A 22,202-nucleotide genomic window follows, 5' to 3' on the forward strand; every position below is an offset into this window, starting at 1 on the left:
AATCTCTTCCCTGCCCATCTTGCAGTGTGGCTCAGACAAGACAAAAGCTGTGAATAGCAGAGAGATAAAGAGCTATTAGGGTTGTGGAGAAAAGTGGGACCACAAGTGAAGACCTACCACTCCATCCACACTGTCCAGTGGGATCAGATGCACCCCACATGCATCCTGCAGGAGGATTAGGACAGCTATACATTCCAGCCAAAAATTCAAGAATAACATGCTGGTTCTGACTACTGTCTTTAATTGAGGAAAACAAGCTGAACATACTAGAAGTCTGTACACACTGGGACACAGAAATATATAAGCTGCTGCATAGAAATTTTACTCCAAAACAACACAAATATGCATGAAGTCTCTCCTGTGATGGGGGCTGGCATGGAAGAGGGAGATTTTTATAACCAGGGTTGATGATGGAGTGAAAGGCAAAGTGGGAAGATTTCCTGTATAACCAGAGAACACAGAAACAATGTGCAGTCACTAACAGACTGACCTGGAGGGCAGTTAATTTGCACTTGTACTTGGCTGCGGTTGTTCCGGCTGCTGCTCTTTTGGCTTCTTTTTCTTTTTCTTCTTCTGTTTAGCGAGGCAGCTCAAAGCAGACTCACCATTTCGTGGGGTAGACATGAGTGTGGGCAGCTTGCCAGACTGAGTTGGATACTTGGTTTTCAGGTCATCTTTGAACAATGGCTGGGAAAGTAAATGGCGCAGCTCCTTCTTCAGGACCTTCATCTGCTTTTGTCTCCTACGTTCTTCTTGCTGGTCAGTTTTTCTTCCTTAAAACACAATACAAAACAGACCATATTTACTATGATTTGTAGAAATGTTTTGTTTCCCTTGATGGATACTTGTGATGAAAAATGTTTTGGAACTCTTGGGGAATCAAGGCTCAAAAGTTCTCTAAAGACGCTAGTATTGGCTAACTTCTAGCACAGTTTGAGAGGGATACTGGGGGGGGGGGGGCCACTGGGTCCTTCACTCTATCTATTTATCTATCTATTTATTTTTATTTATTTATTTACTCCGTGGATCAATAATTTACTATGAGTTATGACAATACTAAATTTGGTCAATTATTCATGGACTATAAAGTATTTATAAATGCTACCTTAATTTAAAGCATTAGCCATTAGAATTCAAATATTAATAAAGCCGGTGCCAACTTAAAGGAGGAAAGGAAGGGCACGGATAACGAGGGCGGCTCGGGGAGGGGGAGGGCTCCTGGCTGTTACTACGATAATTCCGATAACGGGTTGTCCCTGGGAGCCCCACTTCTGGGGCAGGCAGAGGTGTGGGGGCCCCTGGGGTGGCCTGGGGATCCCCTCAGAGCGGGAGCCCGTGCCCTCCGGAGGGCAGGGCAGAGCCCCTGGCTGCCCAGAGCCTGGCTCCCCCTTCTTTTTCCTGCTGAGATATGCGGAGTCTTGCCAGGCCTCGCTGGGCACCTCCTTCTACCAAGTGCAGTGCCCCCATTAGCCTTGTCCACCCGCCACACAGGTGGTTCTCGAAGGGGCCACCCAGAGGCCATGGCGTGGAGGGATCCGGTCCTCAGAACAGCAGGGCCCCCACGGGTGGACCCCGCCTCCTTCACTCCATTAAAAAAAAAAAAAAAAAAAAAACCCTCTGAGACAGGAATTCTCTCAATTTTACCATCAAGAGCACTTGCTAAAAGGTCACAGAGCTAGCTAGCTAGCTAGCTGTCAAACTGCAATGAAAACCCAAGGTTCCTGACTTGAAGATCAGTTTTCTTCCTACAATTCACCCATTTGCTACTAGCTAGCTAGATAGGGTGACCTGACAGGTACAAAGCCTCCAGGAGACTGTGAACACCATCCGGCAGCCCAGCTCTCCTATACCTCACTACCAGCACTGTGACTACACCTGTGGAGGTGGGTGTGCCCATAAGGGCTCCATACCAGCTGGTCCTTAGGAAGTGAAGCTCAAGCCCCAAGCCTGAGCTATCAGGAGGAACAGCTAACTGTCACCAAGCCCACTGGTCTGGTTCCCAGCTTCTGTGTTGACAGAAGCAGACAGCTTAAGTCGGCCTCTGAATTTGTTGGCTTTGGCACTCAGATGCCACACTTGTGGGATGGAAAGAACACTGGATCTAACTCTGGTATTGTCAGTTCTAGATTTGGCTCTCACTTCTTAGACTCAAGAGCTTTCTTAGAGCAGGGGCCACACAGATTCATCCGTGAATCCTTAGGCTTTTGCCTATGTTCAGAGTAGGGGCTCAGGAAAGGCTGGTAATGGAGCCATTTCCCTGTGCAAACTGCTGCTCTTCTGTGAGCTTCTGGTTTCCATATATAAAAGGACAGTAATTCCTGCTCTGTTTATGTCACGAGACTACGGAAGTCACATGAGATGATGACTGGTGCAGGAGTAACAATAATGATCATAAATAACAATTTAAGATGTGTCAAATATTATTAGGCACTGGCACAGGCACTTTATTCTCATTAATCAATACATCTTTGCAATAACCCCATGAGGCAGGAATTTATGACCCGTACCTTATAGATGAGGACACCCTAAGTACAGAAGAGAGGTTAAGGGTCTTGAGCTAGTCACACAGCCAGTTAAGGGAATGGACCAACGGTGGTCACAGAGCCTACCCCTCATGTCACTACCTTTCCATATGAGGGAGACAGCTGAAGGCTCCAGACAAATAAGACAGAAGGAACAAAGGCCAAGGGCTGTATGCTTAACTGGGACTACAGCCTGTCACAAAAACAGAAAAGGTATCTTGCTGATTTTAACAGGATCCGTGGTAGTGGCAAAGTTCCAACAGGACAAAAGTTGAAGGAAAAAACAAATACTGAATGTATTCTTCAAGTCCCATCCAGCCCACCACTCACCCTTATACATCTCTTCTTCCAGCTCAATCTCAAGGGCAGCTGCTGCCTGTTCAATCCAAGAGTTGTGTAGACAAGCCTGGAAGTTCCGATACTCTGCTTTCTCAATCTGTCGAGCCAAATGGATTCGTTCCTGGGGAAAAGGAATAGAGTGTTCATTTGACAGAGCATTCAGGCCTCTGGGAAGCAAGGGCTCATATACTTTGTGTCTTTAAAAAAAAAAACTCTGGAGGGCAACCCGGGTGGCTCAGCGGTTTAGCGCCACCTTCAGTCCAGGGCGTGATCCTAGAGACCCGGGATTGAGTCCTACATCAGGCTCCCTGCATGGAGCCTGCTTCTCCCTCTGCCTGTGTCTCTGCCTCTCTCTCTCTCTGTGTCTCATGAATAAATAAATAAAATCTTTAAAAAAAAAAAAAAAGGATTAGCTCCCATCAAAATGAATTTGTTCTGGTTCCTGATAAAAGCAGAGGGCAGTCATCACATGAGTATGCACAAATGAAATCACAAGAGCTAGCTTTCCTAACAACAAATCAGGAGAGCCCCACTTGTTGGAAGCTCACCTTGGCTGGACTGCCAGTCTATAGGTGTCCCAAGGGAACTCTTCCCCAGATACCACAGATAGCTTCCATAGGGACCCTGACACACTCCAACAGCCCTGAGTTAGGGCCCCACTGTGACTGATCAGAGGGACTACAAACTCACAGAACTGCCTTCCCTTTCTTCCATGTTGTTCTTGCCAAAAACACTTCAACTCCGCTCATGGGTGATGGAGTCAGACCACAATGACAGTAAACACAGAAAAAATGGAAGAGATCTTGTAGTGTGAGGGAAAGGAGCCATGGGAAGAGTGGCTCTCAACCCTAATGGGAATTCTGTCACCTTCATCCTTCCAAGCTCATCTCCCACCATATTTCCCCACACAGCTAACATTCCTTCTGAGCCACAGGAGCCAAAAGTCCCTGAATTCTTCTGTGCTTTTGCTCCCCCACTCCTGGAATTCTATTTTCCTCTCTACCACTCCATATGCAAGAGGCTTGGAAGAAACCTCCTCTCCTACCCATATAACCATAATGCCCACCAGACCCATGGTGCTCCATTTATACCTGAACTTCAGCATGGGCTTGGTCTACATCACAAGCCAGTGGACCTCCATGGAGAAAATCCACCTGGTTTTGGTACCTAACACACGGTGCCCATAGTCAGCAGCACCTATTCCGCTGAATGCTTGCTGAGTTAAAATAAAACCAGCAATGGTAGGAATTCCTGGCATTTGCTTTACAGATGTGACAAAACTTAGTATCTGCCTCAGCAAGACAAGTTGACCTTACTTCCCTACAACTACCAGGTAGCCACACTCACTGTCCTTGTCCAGCGGAGGGAAGGATGGTGGTGGTGGTGGAGGCAGTGAAGGGCTCAGGAAGAAAATTCCTCATGTTTTTGGCCACTCAAAAAAACCTTTACCCTTCTGCCATGTATAGTACCCCTATTCCTTTTTTTTTCTTTTTCTTGTTTTTATGACCTCCCTATTCAGCTGTTGGCAGAATCATTAGTTTTCAAGGGTCCTGCTGCCAGGGCCTCACAGCAAGGCAAAAGTGCAGCGGCATTCCTTCCCTCATCAGTACTAGGTTTCTAAGTTTTCTTTTTACCTTGACCGCGTCCATGTACTTTGTTTGCACAGGGAACAGTGGGATGTCCTCATCTTTCTTGAGGGTTTTGTAAATCTTCTTAAAGTTGATCGCATCCTCAGGCCCAATCAGCATCAGGCTGAGGCCTTCATTGGTGGCACGAGCAGTACGACCACTTCGGTGGACATATATCTCTGAAGTACGAGGGACCTGCCAGAGGAACAGGGAAATCAAATGCATGGTTATCAGCCAGCATTGCTCTTCTCCTTAGGGCCAGCAACACAATGCTGGGTCTCTCTCCCTCCCTGCCAGGTAGCCAGAAACCTCTCCAGCACTGTGGACATATCCAACCCTTTTCCCTTAGCCCTCATGTTTCAGGCCTGTTCACTATGGTCACTAGGTCTACCCTCCACGCCCCCCGGTCCTGGCTTCAGGCCCTCATGACTACTCAAGAGAACAATGAGAGTCACTTATTTTGTCTCTAGGCCTCCCCACTCCCCTTGACCCAGCCCAAAGCTGCCACTGTAATCTTCCTGAGTCAAAGCTCTGATCTTAATTCCCACTCTAACTAAAGAAACTCCACTGATTCTTCATTAACTCTACATGAATGATTGACCATGGTAATCATAACCAACATTTACTATGTAATTACAACGGGCCAAGCAATTCCAGCACTTTACATGTATTATCCCACTTACTCCTCACAAACAAGAACGTGAAATACTTTCATGACTATCCATATTATAGACCAGAAAACTGACAGAGATGTTAAGCAATTCCTCCTAGGTGAAGAATTAAATACTGGAGCCAGTATCCGAACTGAAGCAGTCTAGCTCCAAAGACCATGCTTACCCCTAGGCTCCATTGCTTCTACTCTAATACATACTGGATATTATTCACAGATATGATATAGGTGCTGACAATGCCTCCCTCCCGTGCACCCATGGCAAATACCACTAATCTAGCAGTTTTCTCCACTGAACCCAGATAACACTACCAATTCCAATGAAGCTCTAAGTACTGCTCTAAACTGTTCATAATGGTGCTAGAAATGCAGTTTCTTAGACATTCTTCACTTTCTTTCCCCAACATAACCCCTACTTGTAGCCAACTGCCCACTTCCACACCATTCTTTCTCCTTCCCTTCTACCTCTATACGCCCAGATCTTCCTCATCCTTAAATGCAAAGCATCTTTTAGAAAGCCCTTTCCAACTTCCCAAACTAGAAGCTACCATTCTCCCCCATATTTTGCAACCTTCTAGTATCTCCTGCCTTAATTTATGGTTGTAGTCATCTCCTCTCCTTTAGTGGGTCTGAGATTTCTCAGGGGACAAAACTGTGTCTTGTTCATCTGGATATTTCCCACAAAGACTGGCCCAGTCTCTTCCCCAAAAACGAAGAAGAAAGATCTGCTAAATTGAATTGGCACCCTGAAAGATTTTATTTGAGAGAAAGAGGAGAGAGTGCATCTGCATGCATGTGGGAGTGAGCAAAGGGAGAGAATCTTCAAGCAGACCCCCAGTGAGCTCAGAGCCCAACACAGGGCTTGATCTCACTATCCATGGGATCATGACCTGAGCTGAAATCAAGAGTCATATGCCCAGCCAACTGAGGTACCCTGGTGCCCATACACCCTGAAAGATTTTTTAAACCATGAAGAATCAGAAGGAAGAAATAATAACACCACAATAGCTACCACTTCCTAAGTAATTAACACTGTGCGAGGGGTTTCATCAGCAGGAACTCATTTAATTCTCATGGTAACCCAAGAGGTTAGGCTGCATCATCACTTCCAGTTTACAAATAATGACAAGTGAAACCAGAGATGTTAAGTAACATAACATCTGGGTTAAGATGTTAGCCCAGCCCAAGCTAACAGACTATGAAGCAGGCTATAAGCATTTGAACCTTACAAGGGTAGCCCTGAAGCCTAGACTCCTAACCACCACTCTATGTTAGGATTTGCCAGGTGCATACACTAATATTGTCAGTATTAAGAGCAGCTAACATTTAATAAGTGCTCAGTGCTCAGGATGTGCCTGGTGTCTAAGCTGTTCACCCATTAACTTATTTTACCTTAATAAGAACTTAAAAAGGGACGCCTGGGTGGCTCAATCAGTTGTGTCTCCTTCAGCTCAGATCATGATCTTGGGAGTCGTGAGATCAGGCCCCACAATGGGCTCCCTGCTCACTGGGGAGTCTGCTTCTCCCTCTCCCTCTGCCTTTCCCCACCCTGCTCATGCTCACTCTCAACCTCTCTCTCAAATTGTAAAAAAAAAAACAAAAACAAAAACAAAAAAAAACTTAAAGTAGACACTGTAATAACTTCCATTAAACAAAGACTGAGGCAGAAAGAGATTAAACAGCTTGCTCAAGGTTACACAACAGGGATTTAAGTCTAGGCAGGTCCTATCACCACACTCTTCTATTTCTCTCTACCAGGGTAACCAGTTCACATGCTACTATGCCCATTCCATAAAGAAAGTAAGACTCTAACCTGCCAATATCAATTAGTTTGCCCAAATCAAAGAGAGAGGGGCTATGTGGTATCAGAAGTGCCAAGGGGTTTTTTGAGAATAAATCTCTTGAGCTTTCCAAAAATGACAGCAGCTAATCAGTCACGAGATGACGACAGTGGTACTCTGCTGCATTAGGCCTTGAGGCCAACAATTCCTCCTCCCTCTCTTTCCTCCCTTCCCAAACCTTTGCTTAAAACATTTCCCATTCAATGCAAAAAAATCCCTAATGCCCCCACCTGGTAATGAATGACATGCTGGACTTTAGGAATATCCAGGCCCCGAGCTGCCACATCTGTTGCCAGAAGAACACAACTGTGATAGAGAGACAAAGCTCGTTAATAATAACTAATAGCTATCATTAATCAGATTCTTAACACCTACTGAGTATTTGATCCTGATCAAATAAAACATAGAGGTAAACAGACTTGAAAAATGAACTATACAGAGTCCACGCTACCATGTGGCTAAATACAGACAGACCTATCAGGTGACCCCACCCCAACATACCCATAGGCTCTAAGTGACCAACAGACTACTTACAAGTAGGCACAGTTACTGAAAAAGGGAGAATGCCGTAGATGGCCATACTTCCTCATCTCCCTTTAAAAACATCCCCACTTACTGCCTCATTGCAGACAGCCTCTCCTCTGCTGGCCTGCCCACCCACTCCCTTGTGGTGTATTCAATAAACTCCTATCGCCTTTGTTCTCCCTCAGGTGAATTCTTTCATCACCTGCACCATTGGTTTCCCCCCGATTGTTGCCCCACATTTGGGGGCCCCCACCTAATCAGACAGATGCCCCACTTAGACACCACATAAACCATTAACTTCTACCTAGCAACATTCCCAGGGAGATAAACCTGATACTTGTTCTAGAAACTAATCACCCTGTAACTTGACATTATACTGGACAAAAGTCAACTTAGGCTTAACCTCCAATTCTCAGGCCCTAATCCTGAAAACATGCACACTGACCCTGGTCATCAGTCTGACCCAAAAGGAGATGCACAATGACAGCATGGTAGGACAAAGCATGAGCTCTGGGTCTGACTGCTTTGTCTGAGGCCCAGCTCTGTCACTTTCAGGATGAGAAACTGTGGGCAAGCTGATCTGCTTATCAATTTATAAAATGAGAATAATGACAATAAATGATAAGTGGTATTAAAGCTAACATTCAGCAAATACATACCTTGGGCCAGACACTGTTCTAAATGCTTTATATGTATAAATTCCTTTAATCTTCCTAACAACCCTCTCCATTAGCTTCTACCAATATACTATTATGCCAATTATGAGAAACTGAAACACACTGAGGTAATTTGGCCAGCTAGAAGTAGCACAGCCATGGCCCTGATCTTAAGCAGTCTGGTGCCTATCTGTATTCTTAACCATCAATCTATTTTACTTCTCAAGGATGTTAGAACTGAATGAATGTGGTACTGTATCTAAAATGACAGTATGATACTTACTCAATCAATTGTTAAATGTTCCACAAAAGTAGGTACTATTATCATCATTACTTATAGGTAGGAAAGTTTCTGTTGAGCATTATCAGCAACCAAACGCATTAGATGAGAGTAAGCCTGCTTCATGATGTGTAAAAAAGAGCTATCTTCTATAGCTTCCCACCATCTCACCACCATCCTGGCAACCTTGACCTAATGGCTAGAACCTGGGTTCTGGGTACAGGCCTGACTTACTCTTCCAGACGAGCAAACTGCTCCAGGTTTCTCAACCTCTGCTTCTGGTGCATGCAGGCATGTAGGGTCAGTGGCATGATATCCAGGACTTTGAGGAGCCCAGAGAGGCGTTTGATACATGAGATACTGTTGGCAAACACTAAGGTGCGGCCTGGATACTGCATCAGGAAGTAGTACAGATATAAATCTTTCTCATCAGTCTCACAATGAATCTTGGTCTCTGTCAGTGTCTCCACCGTGGCCTCATTTCTGGTCAGGTCAATGACCTTGGGCTTGCCCCGCATACCAATCTTCTGCACAAAGAGGTCAAGTTTGGCAGTTTTGTCAATTTTCTTAGTGTGTTTCTTGTGAAGGATTCGAGCAGGAGCTTGATGTACCAGGGTCAATGTGGCAGAAAAAATAAGCGTCTGTCTCTTTGGGTTGTACTGGGAGTCACCAAGCATCTCTAGCAGCTGTGAGAGCTCAGCAAAGTGGCCTTTCTCAACCATCCGATCAGCCTCATCGACCACCAGGCACCTACAGATCCAGAGAGATCCACATAACTTGAGGAGTCATTTATATAGCACACTTAACTACCATCTCCACCCTCAACACAGAAATACACAAACACCACCACCACCACCAGGGGCTCAATTAATCTCCCTCATGCAAGGTATTCTGAAGGCCAAACTCTGGCTGGTACTACACCATGGCACTTAGTGATAGGGAGAAGGCAGTGCATACACAATCATGTTACCTCAGGCCCACAATAGAAAAGGGAGTGAAAGAGAAGGGGAGGTATTGTCACTTACCTGAGCTGCCTAAGGTTGCTCAAATGAGGGTGCTTTTCTTTAATTAGCTCCCAGAGCCGGCCCGGAGTGGCGACTACAATCTCTGGCTGGCGGTTCAGCATCCTCTGCTGTTTCTGGGTAGACATTCCACCAACCAAAATAGCAGTTTTAATTCCTATAGTACACAAAATATAAGACCCTGTTATTCAGTTTGGCTGCCTATTTTCTGCCATGGCTGACACAGGCAACCCCAGATTAACAGAGACAATCAATCACCAGAATAGCTCTCCTCTCTTTGGGAGGTGTGGGGGATGGTGAGCCAAAAGAGCGAGCCTGGCCTGCCTCTTGGTACCACTCCTAGAAGGCATAATCAAATCTTCTATGGTCTAGGCCTTGCCTAGTTCCCAAACTTCATTTCTTTATATTCTCTCCCCTTTATCAACAATAGAAGAGCTGGATTTGAACCCAGGCATATATACATCCAAAGTTCCAGGAAAACAGTAGTGTACCACAATGCTGGAAATGATGTCACTCTCAGCTGTGACACATATCCCTAGAAAGTCCTGCCCATCTCCCTCAATTCGAACTAATATGAGCCTCCTCTAATGCCTATTGTCTGTTCTGTTCTGTTCTCTGGGATGACTTCTTAAGGTATCCAAAGAGGAAAGAAAACACAGGATCATGTAGGCAAAATACTTAGTAAAGTGCCTGGCACATAATAAGAGCTTGGTAAGTCACTGTTGCTTACTATAAAGTTGCAACTGTTGCTGCTTTAAAGTTAAAATTCTTATGGAGCAGCTTTTCCAGAAAGGAATTCCACGAGAAGATATATGTTAGTGCCTAAGACAGATGTCCGGCAAACTTTTTCTTAAAGGGTCAACAGTAAGCATTTTGGCCTTGTGAGCTAAACCTGTCAGAACTACTAACTTTACTTCATTCCTCCATCGTAATGCAATAGCCATAGACACTATGTAAATAAATGGGTGTGGCTGCACTTTACAAAAAAAAAAGGTACTTTGCCAACTCCTGCCCTAAGCATCCACCACATCCAATGAACTAACTTCTTTGCATCTAGAATGGCACAGAAATGTGTCATCCTTGGGAGAATGGAGAAAGTGTCACTCAAACAGTTTTCTATAAGGCTTAATTCTCTGGCAGGTAAGAGAGATTTCCCCTTAAGGGAGGAGCCACAGCTCATTCATCTTTGCCACCCCAGCATCTAGGATCCTCTCAGGAAGTATTTATTAAATCGAATTAAACCTCACCTGTAAACTTGGCCACAGCATCAATGTGTTGCTTGACCTGGACAGCGAGCTCCCTAGTAGGAGTCAGAACCAGTCCAAGGAGAGGGCGCTTTGGATGTACTTTACAAGTGGTCATTTTGCCACCCAACTCTTGCTTCAACCTTCCAGTCTCTTCTTCATCTAGCTTTTCCTCTTTGTCTTCATCCTGTTTGGGGATGGTATTCTTGATTAGGGAAGAAGGTCCTTCACCAGCATCATCATCACAGAAGGGTAGCATCTGGTCTGAGACAGCAGCTGAAGTCTTGACCTTGCTGGGTGTTGCTCTAGCCTTCACTCCAGCTTCACTGGGCAGGGCTTCACCCTCTATTCCAATCTCATCAGGCAAAACTTCAGACTCAGTTCTAGCCTCCGTTCTGGTCTCACCAGGTAATGCTCCTGTGTTACTTACAGCTGGAGTACGTTTATTTTTCACCTGCCACTGGAGTACTGTATGGATCATTGGAATGGCAAAGGCAAGAGTTTTTCCACTTCCTTAGAAGTAAAACAAAAACAAAAAAGTGTGAATCGATAAACACACTTACTTTTTGTCTAGGCATCTTTCTTTTACACAGAATAAGGGAACCTGATAGCCAAGTGCCACCATGACCAACCCAAAGCTCCTCCACTCAGCACAGGTTCCCCAACAGCACTGCAAGCAGAAGGCATCTGGAATTAAAAGCCTGAGAAAAAGTCTAGCAGACTAACACTGAGGCTTGAGGTCACCAATGTGCATTATACACAAAGTCCAAGCACCAAAAATCTAAACAAGTTTTGTCATTATTTTGAAAAAAACACCACCACATTAGGGTGTGGGGAATGGAAATCTATGTATAGTTTCCTAAGACCTTTGGTGGAGAAAATGGGAGTAGAAGACAATTTTCTTAGTTTTTGAGAAAATTTAAAATGACCACACTTCTTTCTATGCCTTAACATTTTCAAACTGATTTTTGAATGTGTATGAAGCCCAAATTCACATCCTCTGGGTGGTTAATACAAACAAGACAGCTCAAGTTGAGAATTTAAAGTAGTTACAAAGTTATAATCTCCCGGCTAAAGCAAATAAATGATCTCTGGTGGAAGAACCTTTATCATAGGCCTCAAAGAATTCTCACAAGAGGCACATGGGTGACTCAACTCCTGGTTTCAGCTTGGGTCATGATCTCAGTCATGAAATTGAGCCTCAAGTCAGACTCTACACTTAGCGCAGTCTGCTGGAGGTATTCTCTCTCTGCTCCTCCCCTAGCTGGTGTGTGCTCTCCCAAATTAATAAATCTTAAAAAAACAAAACACCTATTGAAAAAAGAATTCTCACAAGTAATTTTCAAAGGAAAATGAGCAGCACTCAGTAAAAAAATAACCCACAAGACACTATAAACAAGAATTATAAGAAATAAAAAGATCAAAGGCCCTTAACACTTCAGATAAAACAGTACTTTTCATCAGAAACCAAAACTAGAAGACAGTATCTTTATTTGAAGACATAAAAAAAGAACTGGACAACCTAGAGCTCTAAACTTAGCAAAAAATTCCTTTCGAAATAAATGCAAAATAAAGACGTTTAGGGCCACACAAAAGCTGAATCACTTATCATCAGCAAACCTGAACTACAAGAAGTAGTACTAAAGCAAGTCTTCCAAGCAGAGGATGCTACTGGATGAACTTCCATGTCTGTACAAAGGAAGAGTACCAGAAACAGTAATAGTGACATGGGTAAATATGAAAGATGTCTTTTTCTTAAATATATTATTAAGTTTAAACTTTTTTAACCTTGGAACTATTAAACATAAAAATGTATTTTGGATTTCTAACACATAAAGTGTAGAACAAAAAGCATAATGTAAAGGAGAAGGGAGATATAGTCTTGTAAGATTCTTGTACTATATGTAATATAACACATTACTATTTGAAGATGGACTATGACACGTTGAAGATCTGTACTATGAATCTAAAAAGCAAACACTAAAAGGATGTAACAGTTACAACTAAGAAGATCAATAAAGGAAATAAAATTCCATCATAAAAAACATTCAGTCCAAAGAAGAGGAAAAACAGAATAGCAAAATAACAAATTACAACTCAATTATTATCAATAATCACATTAAATAGAAACGACCTCAACAAATAATAAACAGCCAGAATCATGAGACAGCAAGACGCAACCTATGCTCTCTCCACAAACACCATTTTATTTTATTTTTTACTAGGCTCAGTTTAATATAAAGCATATGATAAAGGATACAAATGAAAAGCCAAATGAAGAGGCACATAAGACAAGGTCTGGGAAGGTCCCAAGGGCTTCTGTCCCTGTGGAACTGGGGGTACACCACCCTCTCAGCACAAAGATGTGTTTACCAACCTAGAAGCTTCAAGAAACCCACTTTAAATACAATGACGTAAGTTAAAAGTATAAGTGGCATCAGCAGGCTCAGTTGATAGAGCTTGTGACTCCTGATCTTGGGATTGTTAAATTCGAGCCCGATGCTGGGTGTGGTGATTACTTAAAAATAAAATCTGAAAAAATACAAGTATGCAAAACACACCATGCTAACATTAATCAAAATAATACTAGAAAAGGTACATTAAGGGGATGCCTGGGTGGCTCAGTGCTTGAGCATCTGCCTTCAGCTCAGGGTGTGATTTCGGAGTCCTGGGATCGAGTCCCACATTGGGCTCCTTGCATGGAGCCTGCTTCTCCCTCTGCCTGTGTCTCTGCGCCTCTCTGTCTCTCATGAATAAATAAATAAAATCTTTAAAAAAAAGGTACATTAATATCAGATTGAGAAGATTTTAGAAATACTATGGGGATAAAGAGGGCCATTTAGTAATCAAAGGAATAAATTAATTTACAGGATATAATAGTCCTCAACATTTATACACCTAAATATAACAGAGCTTCAAAACACAGGAAACAAAAACTAATGAACTGCAATGAAATCTATCACGCAAGAAAAATTAAGTAATACAAATATTTCTAATACATTAAGGCAATTAAATTCGTAGTTAAAGCCCATCCTACAAATTCATCTGTGCAGGCACAAATGAATTCTACCAAATATTTAAGGAAGAAAAAAAAAAAACCAATTCTGTACAAACTCTTTCAGAAAACGAGAATACTTCAAAAGTCATTACAAGGCCTGCATTACTCTGATTCCAAAACCAAAGACATTACTAGAAAACTACAAACTAATATCCCATGAACAGAAACTCAAAAATTATCAACAAAATTTTAGCAAATCAAATCCAATATATAAGTGGAAAAATACACTGTGACCAAATATGGTTTATCCCAGGAATATAAGTTTAGTATTTGAAAATCAGTGTAATTTACCATATTGACAGACTAAATGAAAAACCACTTCTCTTAATAAATGCAGAAAGAGCATTTCAAAAAATCCAACAACTGTTCCTGATAAAAATGTTCAGCAAACTAGGAACTGAAGAGAATTTTCTCAATCTGATAAAGGGTCATCTATGAAAAACCTAGAATTAACATTATACTTAATGATGAAAGACTAAGTACTGTCCCCCAAAGATCAGGAACAAAATAATGGTGCCTGTCCCCATACCACTTCAATTCAAAATTGTACTGGAGGCTTTAGTGCAGTAAGACAAAAACAAGAGGCATCTAGACTGGATAAAAACTATAGAACATCTGATGTACTCTTTAAGAAACTACTAGATGGGAGGCACCTGGGTAGTTCAGTTGGTTAAGCATCTGACTCTTGATTTTGGTGCAGGTCATGATCTCAGGGTTGTGAGATTGAGATCTGTGTTGCACAGAGTTGGCTTGGGATTCTCTCTCTCTTTCTCCTCCTGTCCTTGCATTTTTTCTCTCTCTAAAATGGATGAATAAATAAAATCTTAAAAAAAAAGGAAAAAAAAACCTACTTGATGGTACCAAGTTGCAGGAAATAAGGTCAATATACAAAGCTATCACATTTCTATTTTTTAAAAAAAAGATTTATTTATTTATTTATTCACATGATAGAGAGGAGAGAGAGAGGCAGAGGGAGAAGCAGGCTCCACGCCGGGAGCCCGACACAGGACTTAATCCTGGGACTCCAGGATTGCGCCCTGGGCCAAAGGCAGATGCTCAACGTTAAGCCACCCAGATGCTCCACATTTCTATTTGTTAGCAACAATCTGAAATAGAAAAATTTAAGTTGCCATTTACAATAGCATCAAAAATACGAAATATTTAAGGACAAATCTAATAACCAATGTGCATATACTAAAAACCACAAAACAAAAGACCCCCCCCAAAAAATGGATATACTACATTCATGGATAGAAAGATTCTGTATGGTCCAGACGTCATTTGTCCTCAGTTTGCTTTATAATCAATGCAATCTCAATCCAAATACCACCTGGCTCTCTGTAGAAACTGACAAGTTGACTTGATACAAAGGCAATTTAGTGGAGAAAAAGATACTTTTTTAAATAACAATGCTGGATATCCATATTCAGGGGAAAAAAAGGAACTGTGATCCACACTTCTCACTGTAAACAAAAGTTTACCCAATAAAGATCACAGACTGAAACATAAAACTTAAAACTAGTAACACTTCTAGAAGAAAACACTGGAGAAAATCTTTGTGATCTTGGGTTAGGCAAAAGGTTTGTAGATAATAAGCACATTCGTAAAAAGGAAAGTGATAGAACTTCATCAAAATAAAGAACTGTTCTTTTGAAAGGTACTGTAAAGAAAATAAAGACAAAGACACCGGGAGAAAAAAATCCTAAATCACATATCTGATAAAGGGGTATATCCAGCATATATCATGAATTCAGTAATAAGAAAACAACAATCCAATTAAAAAATGGGCAAGATAAGAGTGCCTGGGTGACTCAGTCATTAAGCATCTACTTTGGCTCAGTTCATGTGATCCCAAGGTCCTGGGATCAAGCTCTAAGTCAGGCTCTCTGCTTATGGGGAAGCGTGCTTCTCCCTCTCCTCATAACTCTCTCTCACAATCTCTAACATACCCAGTATTGGCAAGGACAGGGACCAATTCAAACTCATGACTTGGTGGGTATGGAAAACGGTATAATCTCTTGGAAAAATTCCTAGAAAGTAACATTTATTATAAAACCTAGTTCTTACACAGGTGTTTACCAAACAGAAATTAAAGCATATACCCAAAGACTAACACACCAATATTTATGATAGTTTTTTAAAAGACTTTATTTATCTATCTATCTATCTATTTATTTATTTATGGGGTGGGGAGCGAGCACACACATGCACAGGGGGTGGGGGAGAGAGGGGAAAGGAGAGAGAATATCAAGCAGACTCCATGCTGTGTGGAGTCTGATGTGGGGATCATTCTCACCACCATGAAATCATAACCTGAGCTGAAACCAAGAGTTAGATGCTTAACCAACTGAGCCACCACGTGCCCCTATTTATGATAGTTTTATTTGCAGAGCCCAAAACTAGAAAGAACAAAAATATCTATTAACAGATAGGTAAACTGTGCTATATCCTTACACTAGAATATTACTAATAAAAAGGAATGAACTATTAGCACTTGCAATAATATGGCTGAATCTCAAAGTATGCTGAGTGACGCAGCCAAACACCGACCCCCTCCCAAAAGTACATAGTGTATGATTCCATTATATAAAATTCTGGAAAATGCAAATTAATCTGGTGACAGAAAGTATATCAGAGGTTGTCCTGGGGATGGACAAGGAGTAGGGCCCAGGAGAGACTACAAAAGGGGCCCAAAGCATCTTTTGGGGGTGATGGATATTCATGATCTGTTTGCACAGCAATTTGTCCACAGCCCCAAAAGTCCTTGTGAATCTTGGACCTGCAGATTCACAGCAGTCTATGGGGATACCCAGTAACAACTGCAGTATGAATCCAAATGTCAGGCTCTAGCCACAGTGGCTGATACAACTTTGCCTCTGCCTCCAGACACCCATTTCCAGGCTTCTGCAGAAACCAAAGCAGTGTAGCAAAATGCTTAAGAGCACACAGACCTAGTCTAGAATTCAGGTACCACTACCTTCAGCTGCGGTTTTAGGGATATTGTCTTTTGTGAGGCTGAGTTTCCTCATCAGTAAGATGAGAATGATGCAACCTCTCTCAGGGTGATTTTGAGAACTGAGTTCATCAATATAATGTACTTAACACAGTGCATGATACATTTTAAATGCTAAAAAAGAGTTCTAATTTATTATTATTACTTCCATCCCCTGGGGCTTCCTCACTCTTCCACTTATGTGACTCTTCTACAAGACCTCACCGAGCGTTTTCTGACCACTCTTTCCAGAAACCCAAGGCACAAAGTGTCTAGATGGTCTAGTTCTATACCATACCATCTAACAGTCACTAGCCATGTATGGCTATCAAGCATGTAAAATGTGGTTACTCTAAATCGATGAGCATCAAGTTCGAAATATATGCTAGATTTTGAAAACAGTATCAAAATAAGAATTAAAATACCTCAATTTTAATTAACTACATACTGATATTTTTATATAATTGATTATATACATCATTAAAATTAACTTTTACCTGTTTTTTTACCTTTTTAAAATATGGCTCCTAGAAAATTTAAAATCATGTACGTAGCTCATGTTATATATTTATTTCTATCAGTTACTGCTGGTCTAGTTGGACTTAGTTACAAGCAGTACAAGCTCCTCCCTTCAGTTAGTAATTCAGTCTATCGAGGTCTAGTCAACCCATCATTGCTTTATAAAGTGTTAGGTGGCCCAGGGAATGAGGGAACTTTAAATACTGCCTAGACCCAACAGTCACCTCGTGCCAACATCTACCTACAAAATCCACCTAATGGTTTTCTATCACACAAACCCTTCCAATAACAATAAACTCACCAATTCCCAAAGCAGCCCTTTTATCTCTGGACAACTCTTTGAGAATCAGACATTTATTCTTTATACTAATGAAGATCTACCTCTCTAGATGGCTAATCTTAACCCTACTTTACCCCGAGCCATTTAAGGTGGCTCAAGAATACTAAAAAACCAAACCAAACCAAACCAAAACAAACAAAAAACTACCATTTGCAAGTCACTTACAATGTACTGTGTAAACTTTACTTTGGCATTTACATTTAACCCACAAGGCTAAATAAAAATAAATAAATAAATAAGCAAGCAAGCAAGCAAGCAGGTACCGGCATTATCTCCATTTTATAATAGGAACTACAGGGATCAGAGAGGTAAAGGGATCTATCTGTCCAGGGTACCAATCAGAAAGTGGCAGATTTCAATCCAGAGCTGCCTGACTTCTGAACACCTTCATTCAACATTGCTTTTGTGGTTATGTCTCCAAGCTCCTCTCTCCCCAAGCTACCCAACCCATTAGCAGCCGTAAGTTTGACCCAGAAGCAATCTTACCCCAGGCAGCTAAGGATGCCCTTACCCGTCTCAGCAGCCCCAAGGATGTCCAGTTTGTCACGGATGGCAGGTGCCAAGGTCAGAGCTTGGATTGGCGTGGGTGCAGAGAAGCCTAGAAAGCTGAGTGCTCGGAGAACTGGCTTGGGTACAAATAGATCTTTCCAAGCTGTTACATCTGCCTTATGGTCATGCATTTCAGGCATCCATGTCTTTGCTTTTTTGGGCACCTTTGGAGCAGTACCCTGGGAAGGCTCCAATTTTTTTTTTCCTTTCTTTTTTTTCTTTTTTGGCACAGTCGGAGCTGAGCCTTCCGATACCACCTCCTCTATCTCTGGATCAGGATAAACTGTGCCATCTCCCTGGGGCTGTGGCCCAGCATCTCTGACTTCAAACTCTTTCTGCACACTGGTTCCTTCAGTTTCCGTGTCTTTATTCTTCTTCAACTTTATCTTTTTCTTTGAGGAGCTAGACTCTCCTTCCTCCCCTCCTGAAACAGCTTGTGCCTTTCTCTTCTTGGGCTCCTCCTTGGAAAAGAGACTGGAGGAATTTTTGGCAGGGGAGACCAACTGGTAATCTGTCAGTTCCTCAAAGCACACCAAGTCATCCATCTGTCCATCTGCAAACATATTTGGGTCAATCTCCACCTGTTTCCATTTTCCCACAACTTTGATCCCCTTTGTCTGAAATCTGCCATAGCTTGGTGGCTTTGGCCTTGATTTTGTCTCCTTCAACTTCATGGTTGCTGAAAAGAAAAGGAGAGAAGTGTCCCATTAGGTCGGCAACTGCAGAACACAGGGTTTTGAGGCAACACATATTTTGTGAACAGCCTACAGAGTTATCAGGCCCTACAAAGAAGTGAAGACACAGAGATACAGAAAGAAGATCAGAGAGAAGAGAGATACCAACAGAGCAGGCAAGTTGGCCTGAAACAGAGGATACGCGGGCAGCCCCGGTGGCTCAGCGGTTTAGCGCCGCCTGCAGCCTGGAGTGTGATCCTGGAGACCAGGGATCGAGTCCCACACCGGGCTCCCTGCATGGAGCCCGCTTCTCCCTCTGCCTGTGTCTCTGCCTCTGAATGAATTAAAAAAACAAAAAACAAAAAACAGAGGATACTCACGAGATGGAGGAGCACAGATGCGAGCGCCAGATCTGGTTTGGATTCCAGATCCAATACCTACCGCTTGTGTGCCACTGGACAGTGGTGCTTGTTCCTCCCTGAACCTCAGTGTTCTCATCTTTTTTTTTTTTTTAAAAAGACTTTTTTTTTTATTTATGATAGTCACAGAGAGAGAGAGAGAGAGAGGCAGAGACATAGGCAGAGGGAGAAGCAGGCTCCATGCACCGGGAGCCTGATGTGGGATTCGATCCCCGGTCTCCAGGATCGCGCCCTGGGCCAAAGGCAGGCGCCAAACCGCTGCGCCACCCAGGGATCCCTGTTCTCATCTTTTTAAAAGGGAGAGGGATCCCTGGGTGGCTCAGCGGTTTAGCGCCTGCCTTTGGCCCAGGGCCCGATCCTGGAGTCCCAGGATCGAGTCCCACGTCGGGCTCCTGGCATGGAGCCTTCTTCTTCCTCCTCCTGTGTCTCTGCCCCCTCCCTCCTTTCCTCCCTATCATAAATAAATAAATAATAAATAAATAAATAAATAAATAATAAATAAATAAATAAATAAATAAATAAATAAATAAAAGGGAGAGGGAGCACCTGGGTGGCTCCGTGGTTGAGCGTCTGCTTTCAGCTCAAGGCGTGACCTCGGGGTCCCGGGATTGAGTCCGGCATCGGGCTCCCCTCATGGAGCCTGCTTCTCCCCCTGCCTGTGTCTCTGCCTCTCTCTCTCTGTCTCTCTCATGAATAAATAAATAAAATCTTAAAAAAAAATAAAAAAGAAAAACGTGGGGAGTTAAGGGGGGGTGAGGGGGGTCTGGGGAGGCCGGCTTCACTTAGAAGGGCTCCAGCCTGGCCCCCAAGAAGGCAAATGCCTATTCCCGCCATTCTGGCCTTCGCCCGTCCGGCTTTCTCGTGACACTGTCAGTGATCTGCAACACATTTCAACAGAGAGGCCCCTCGAACGGAACCGCATCCACGGTCTCTCCCTTTCCAGAAACACCAAGGGGCGGCGGGGACAAAGGTAAACGGCAGTGCACACCCGGACCGGCTCTGGGGCTGCGGAGGGCGTCTCCATCTGTGTGGGCCTCAGTCTCCCCGCCTGTCAAATGGGGATGACGACGGTATCCTTCCCACGGGGGGTCGTTCCACACACGCACAAAGAAGTGACGCACGTCAGCGGCCGCCGGGCATGGCGCCTCGCGGGCTCGGCACGTCGGCGCGCAGGGAGGCTTCACCCACCGCCGCGGCCCCGCAGCGACCGCACGGCACCGGCTTCCACCACGGCGGGGGCGGTCAGGCGCCCGGGGGCGAGCGGCCGGGCCCGCGCCTCACCGCCTCACGCACGACGCTGACAGGCCTGACAGGCCGACGCCGCCGGGCCCGGACGCTCAGGGCAGGGACCCCCGGCGCCGAGGCCGGCTGCCGCCCTCTCCGGGCTCGAGGACCCCACAGGGCCCCCGGGAGCCCGCCCCCGGCCCCGCTCGGGCCCCGGTACTCACCGCGCGGAGACCCCGCCGCGGCTCCCTCACGCGCCGGCCAACCGCCGCGCACGCTCCCACCCCTCTCCTCGGCGGCGGCGTCCACCGCAGTTCCGGGGCGGGGCTTGCGCTCACGCACGCGTGCGCCCTGGGGCCGGAAGTCCCGCCGCTTCCGGCTAGACCCCGCCGCGTCCCTCTCCGCGGGCGGCGCGTTTCTGCAGTGCGGCTTGGGAGGCGGAGCGGGGAGAGCCGCCGTGCGGCCTGCACGGGCCCACCTGGGGGCGCCGCTGTGCCCGCCGTGCGGCCTCCGCCTCGGAGCCGGTGCTGCGCTCCAACGCGCTTCCTTCTATTTATTTTTAGTGCATTGGCTGTCCGCGAATGCGGCACCTGCTGTGTGCCTGGAGCCTTGCAGATGTTTTAGCATCTAATTTACAACCCACCCAGCCTATATCAGAGGTGCTGTTTTCTTCGTTGTTTTTTTTTTAATATTTATTTATTTATTTATTTGTTTATTTATTTATGCATGAGAGACACAGAGAGAAAGAGAGGCAGAAACACAGGCAGAGGGAGAAGCAGGCTCCATGCAGGGAGCCCGATGCAGGACTCGATCTGGGGGTCTCCAGGGTCACGCCCTGGGCCAAACGCAGGAGCTAAACCGCTGAGCCACCCAGGCTGCCCCGTGTTGTGTTTTGTGTGGTTTTTTTTTTTTTTTTCATTCTGTTTTCTCCGGTATTGTCTCTGTTTTTTTTTTTTTTTTTTTTTTTTCATTGCTCTCTGATGGTTATTAGGCTAGGCCGGCCCGACTCCAAAATGCCAAGCTGAGCTGGCTGCTCTGTTAAATGCAGAGACATCAGCTTCACGCTAGACAACCACCTTTTCCATGTGGGCATCACCACCCCATGTGGGAAACCTTTCCCATAGGCTGTCTCTAGCTGGTGACCTTGGGAAGTCCTAAAGGAATTCATGAAGTTTAGGTCTAGTGAGCCTCCCCACCCTGCCTTGGAGCCACTGTATGACCGAATTTAACTCATTGGAGGGCACCCGGGCAGCTCAGTGGTTGAGCATCTGTCTTTGATTCAGGGCGTGACCGTGGGGTCCTGGGATGGAGTCCCCCAAGAAACTCCCTGCAGGGAGCCTGCTTCTCCCTCTGCCTGTGTCTCTTTGCCTCTCTCAAGAATAAATAAATAAAAATCTTAAAAAAAAAAAAGAATTTAACTCCTTTCTTGAGGGAACTTGGCAGTGTGCCCCTAAGAGCGTGGGTGCATAAAGCCTTTGCTCCAGCAGTGGTCTGAAGAAGTCTGATCATGGCTAGTGACTGAAGCTGTCCAAATGGCAGAGGGAGGAGGAAGGGCTGCATATCTCTACCTGGCAAGACAAAGGTTCCTGTCCCATCCAAGCTAGTTACACACCTTGGAGGACTATAGTGTTGTCCTGACGGAACTTTGCCTTAACAAGGCTATTTGGTGGGGAAAGGGTCTTCAGCAGAGACTGGCTAGA

General features: G+C 44.4%; 1 protein-coding gene across 3 annotated transcripts; it reads right to left on the minus strand.

The window, feature by feature from the left end:
* Nucleotides 1-224: 224 nt before the first annotated feature.
* Nucleotides 225-20,855, minus strand: DDX24 (DEAD-box helicase 24). Of its 3 annotated transcripts, none has more exons than XM_025444131.3 (9): nt 20,727-20,855; nt 18,148-18,864; nt 10,731-11,240; nt 9,487-9,640; nt 8,696-9,211; nt 7,231-7,306; nt 4,496-4,684; nt 2,853-2,982; nt 225-773 (listed from the first exon to the last, which is right to left on the minus strand). In XM_025444131.3, exons 2-9 carry the CDS (start codon nt 18,857-18,859, stop codon nt 502-504), a joined length of 2,559 nt encoding a protein of 852 aa, XP_025299916.1. In that variant the 5' UTR covers nt 18,860-18,864; nt 20,727-20,855; the 3' UTR covers nt 225-501. The 3 variants fall into 3 exon arrangements, with proteins under 3 accessions (XP_025299916.1, XP_025299917.1, XP_035576027.1); XM_025444132.3 differs by lacking the exon at nt 20,727-20,855 and adding an exon at nt 20,267-20,425; XM_035720134.2 differs by lacking the exon at nt 20,727-20,855 and adding an exon at nt 19,825-19,960.
* Between the last annotated feature and the right edge of the window lie 1,347 nt (nt 20,856-22,202).

This window comes from Canis lupus, chromosome 8 (genome assembly GCF_003254725.2).
Source record: "Canis lupus dingo isolate Sandy chromosome 8, ASM325472v2, whole genome shotgun sequence".
NCBI lineage: Eukaryota > Metazoa > Chordata > Mammalia > Carnivora > Canidae > Canis > Canis lupus.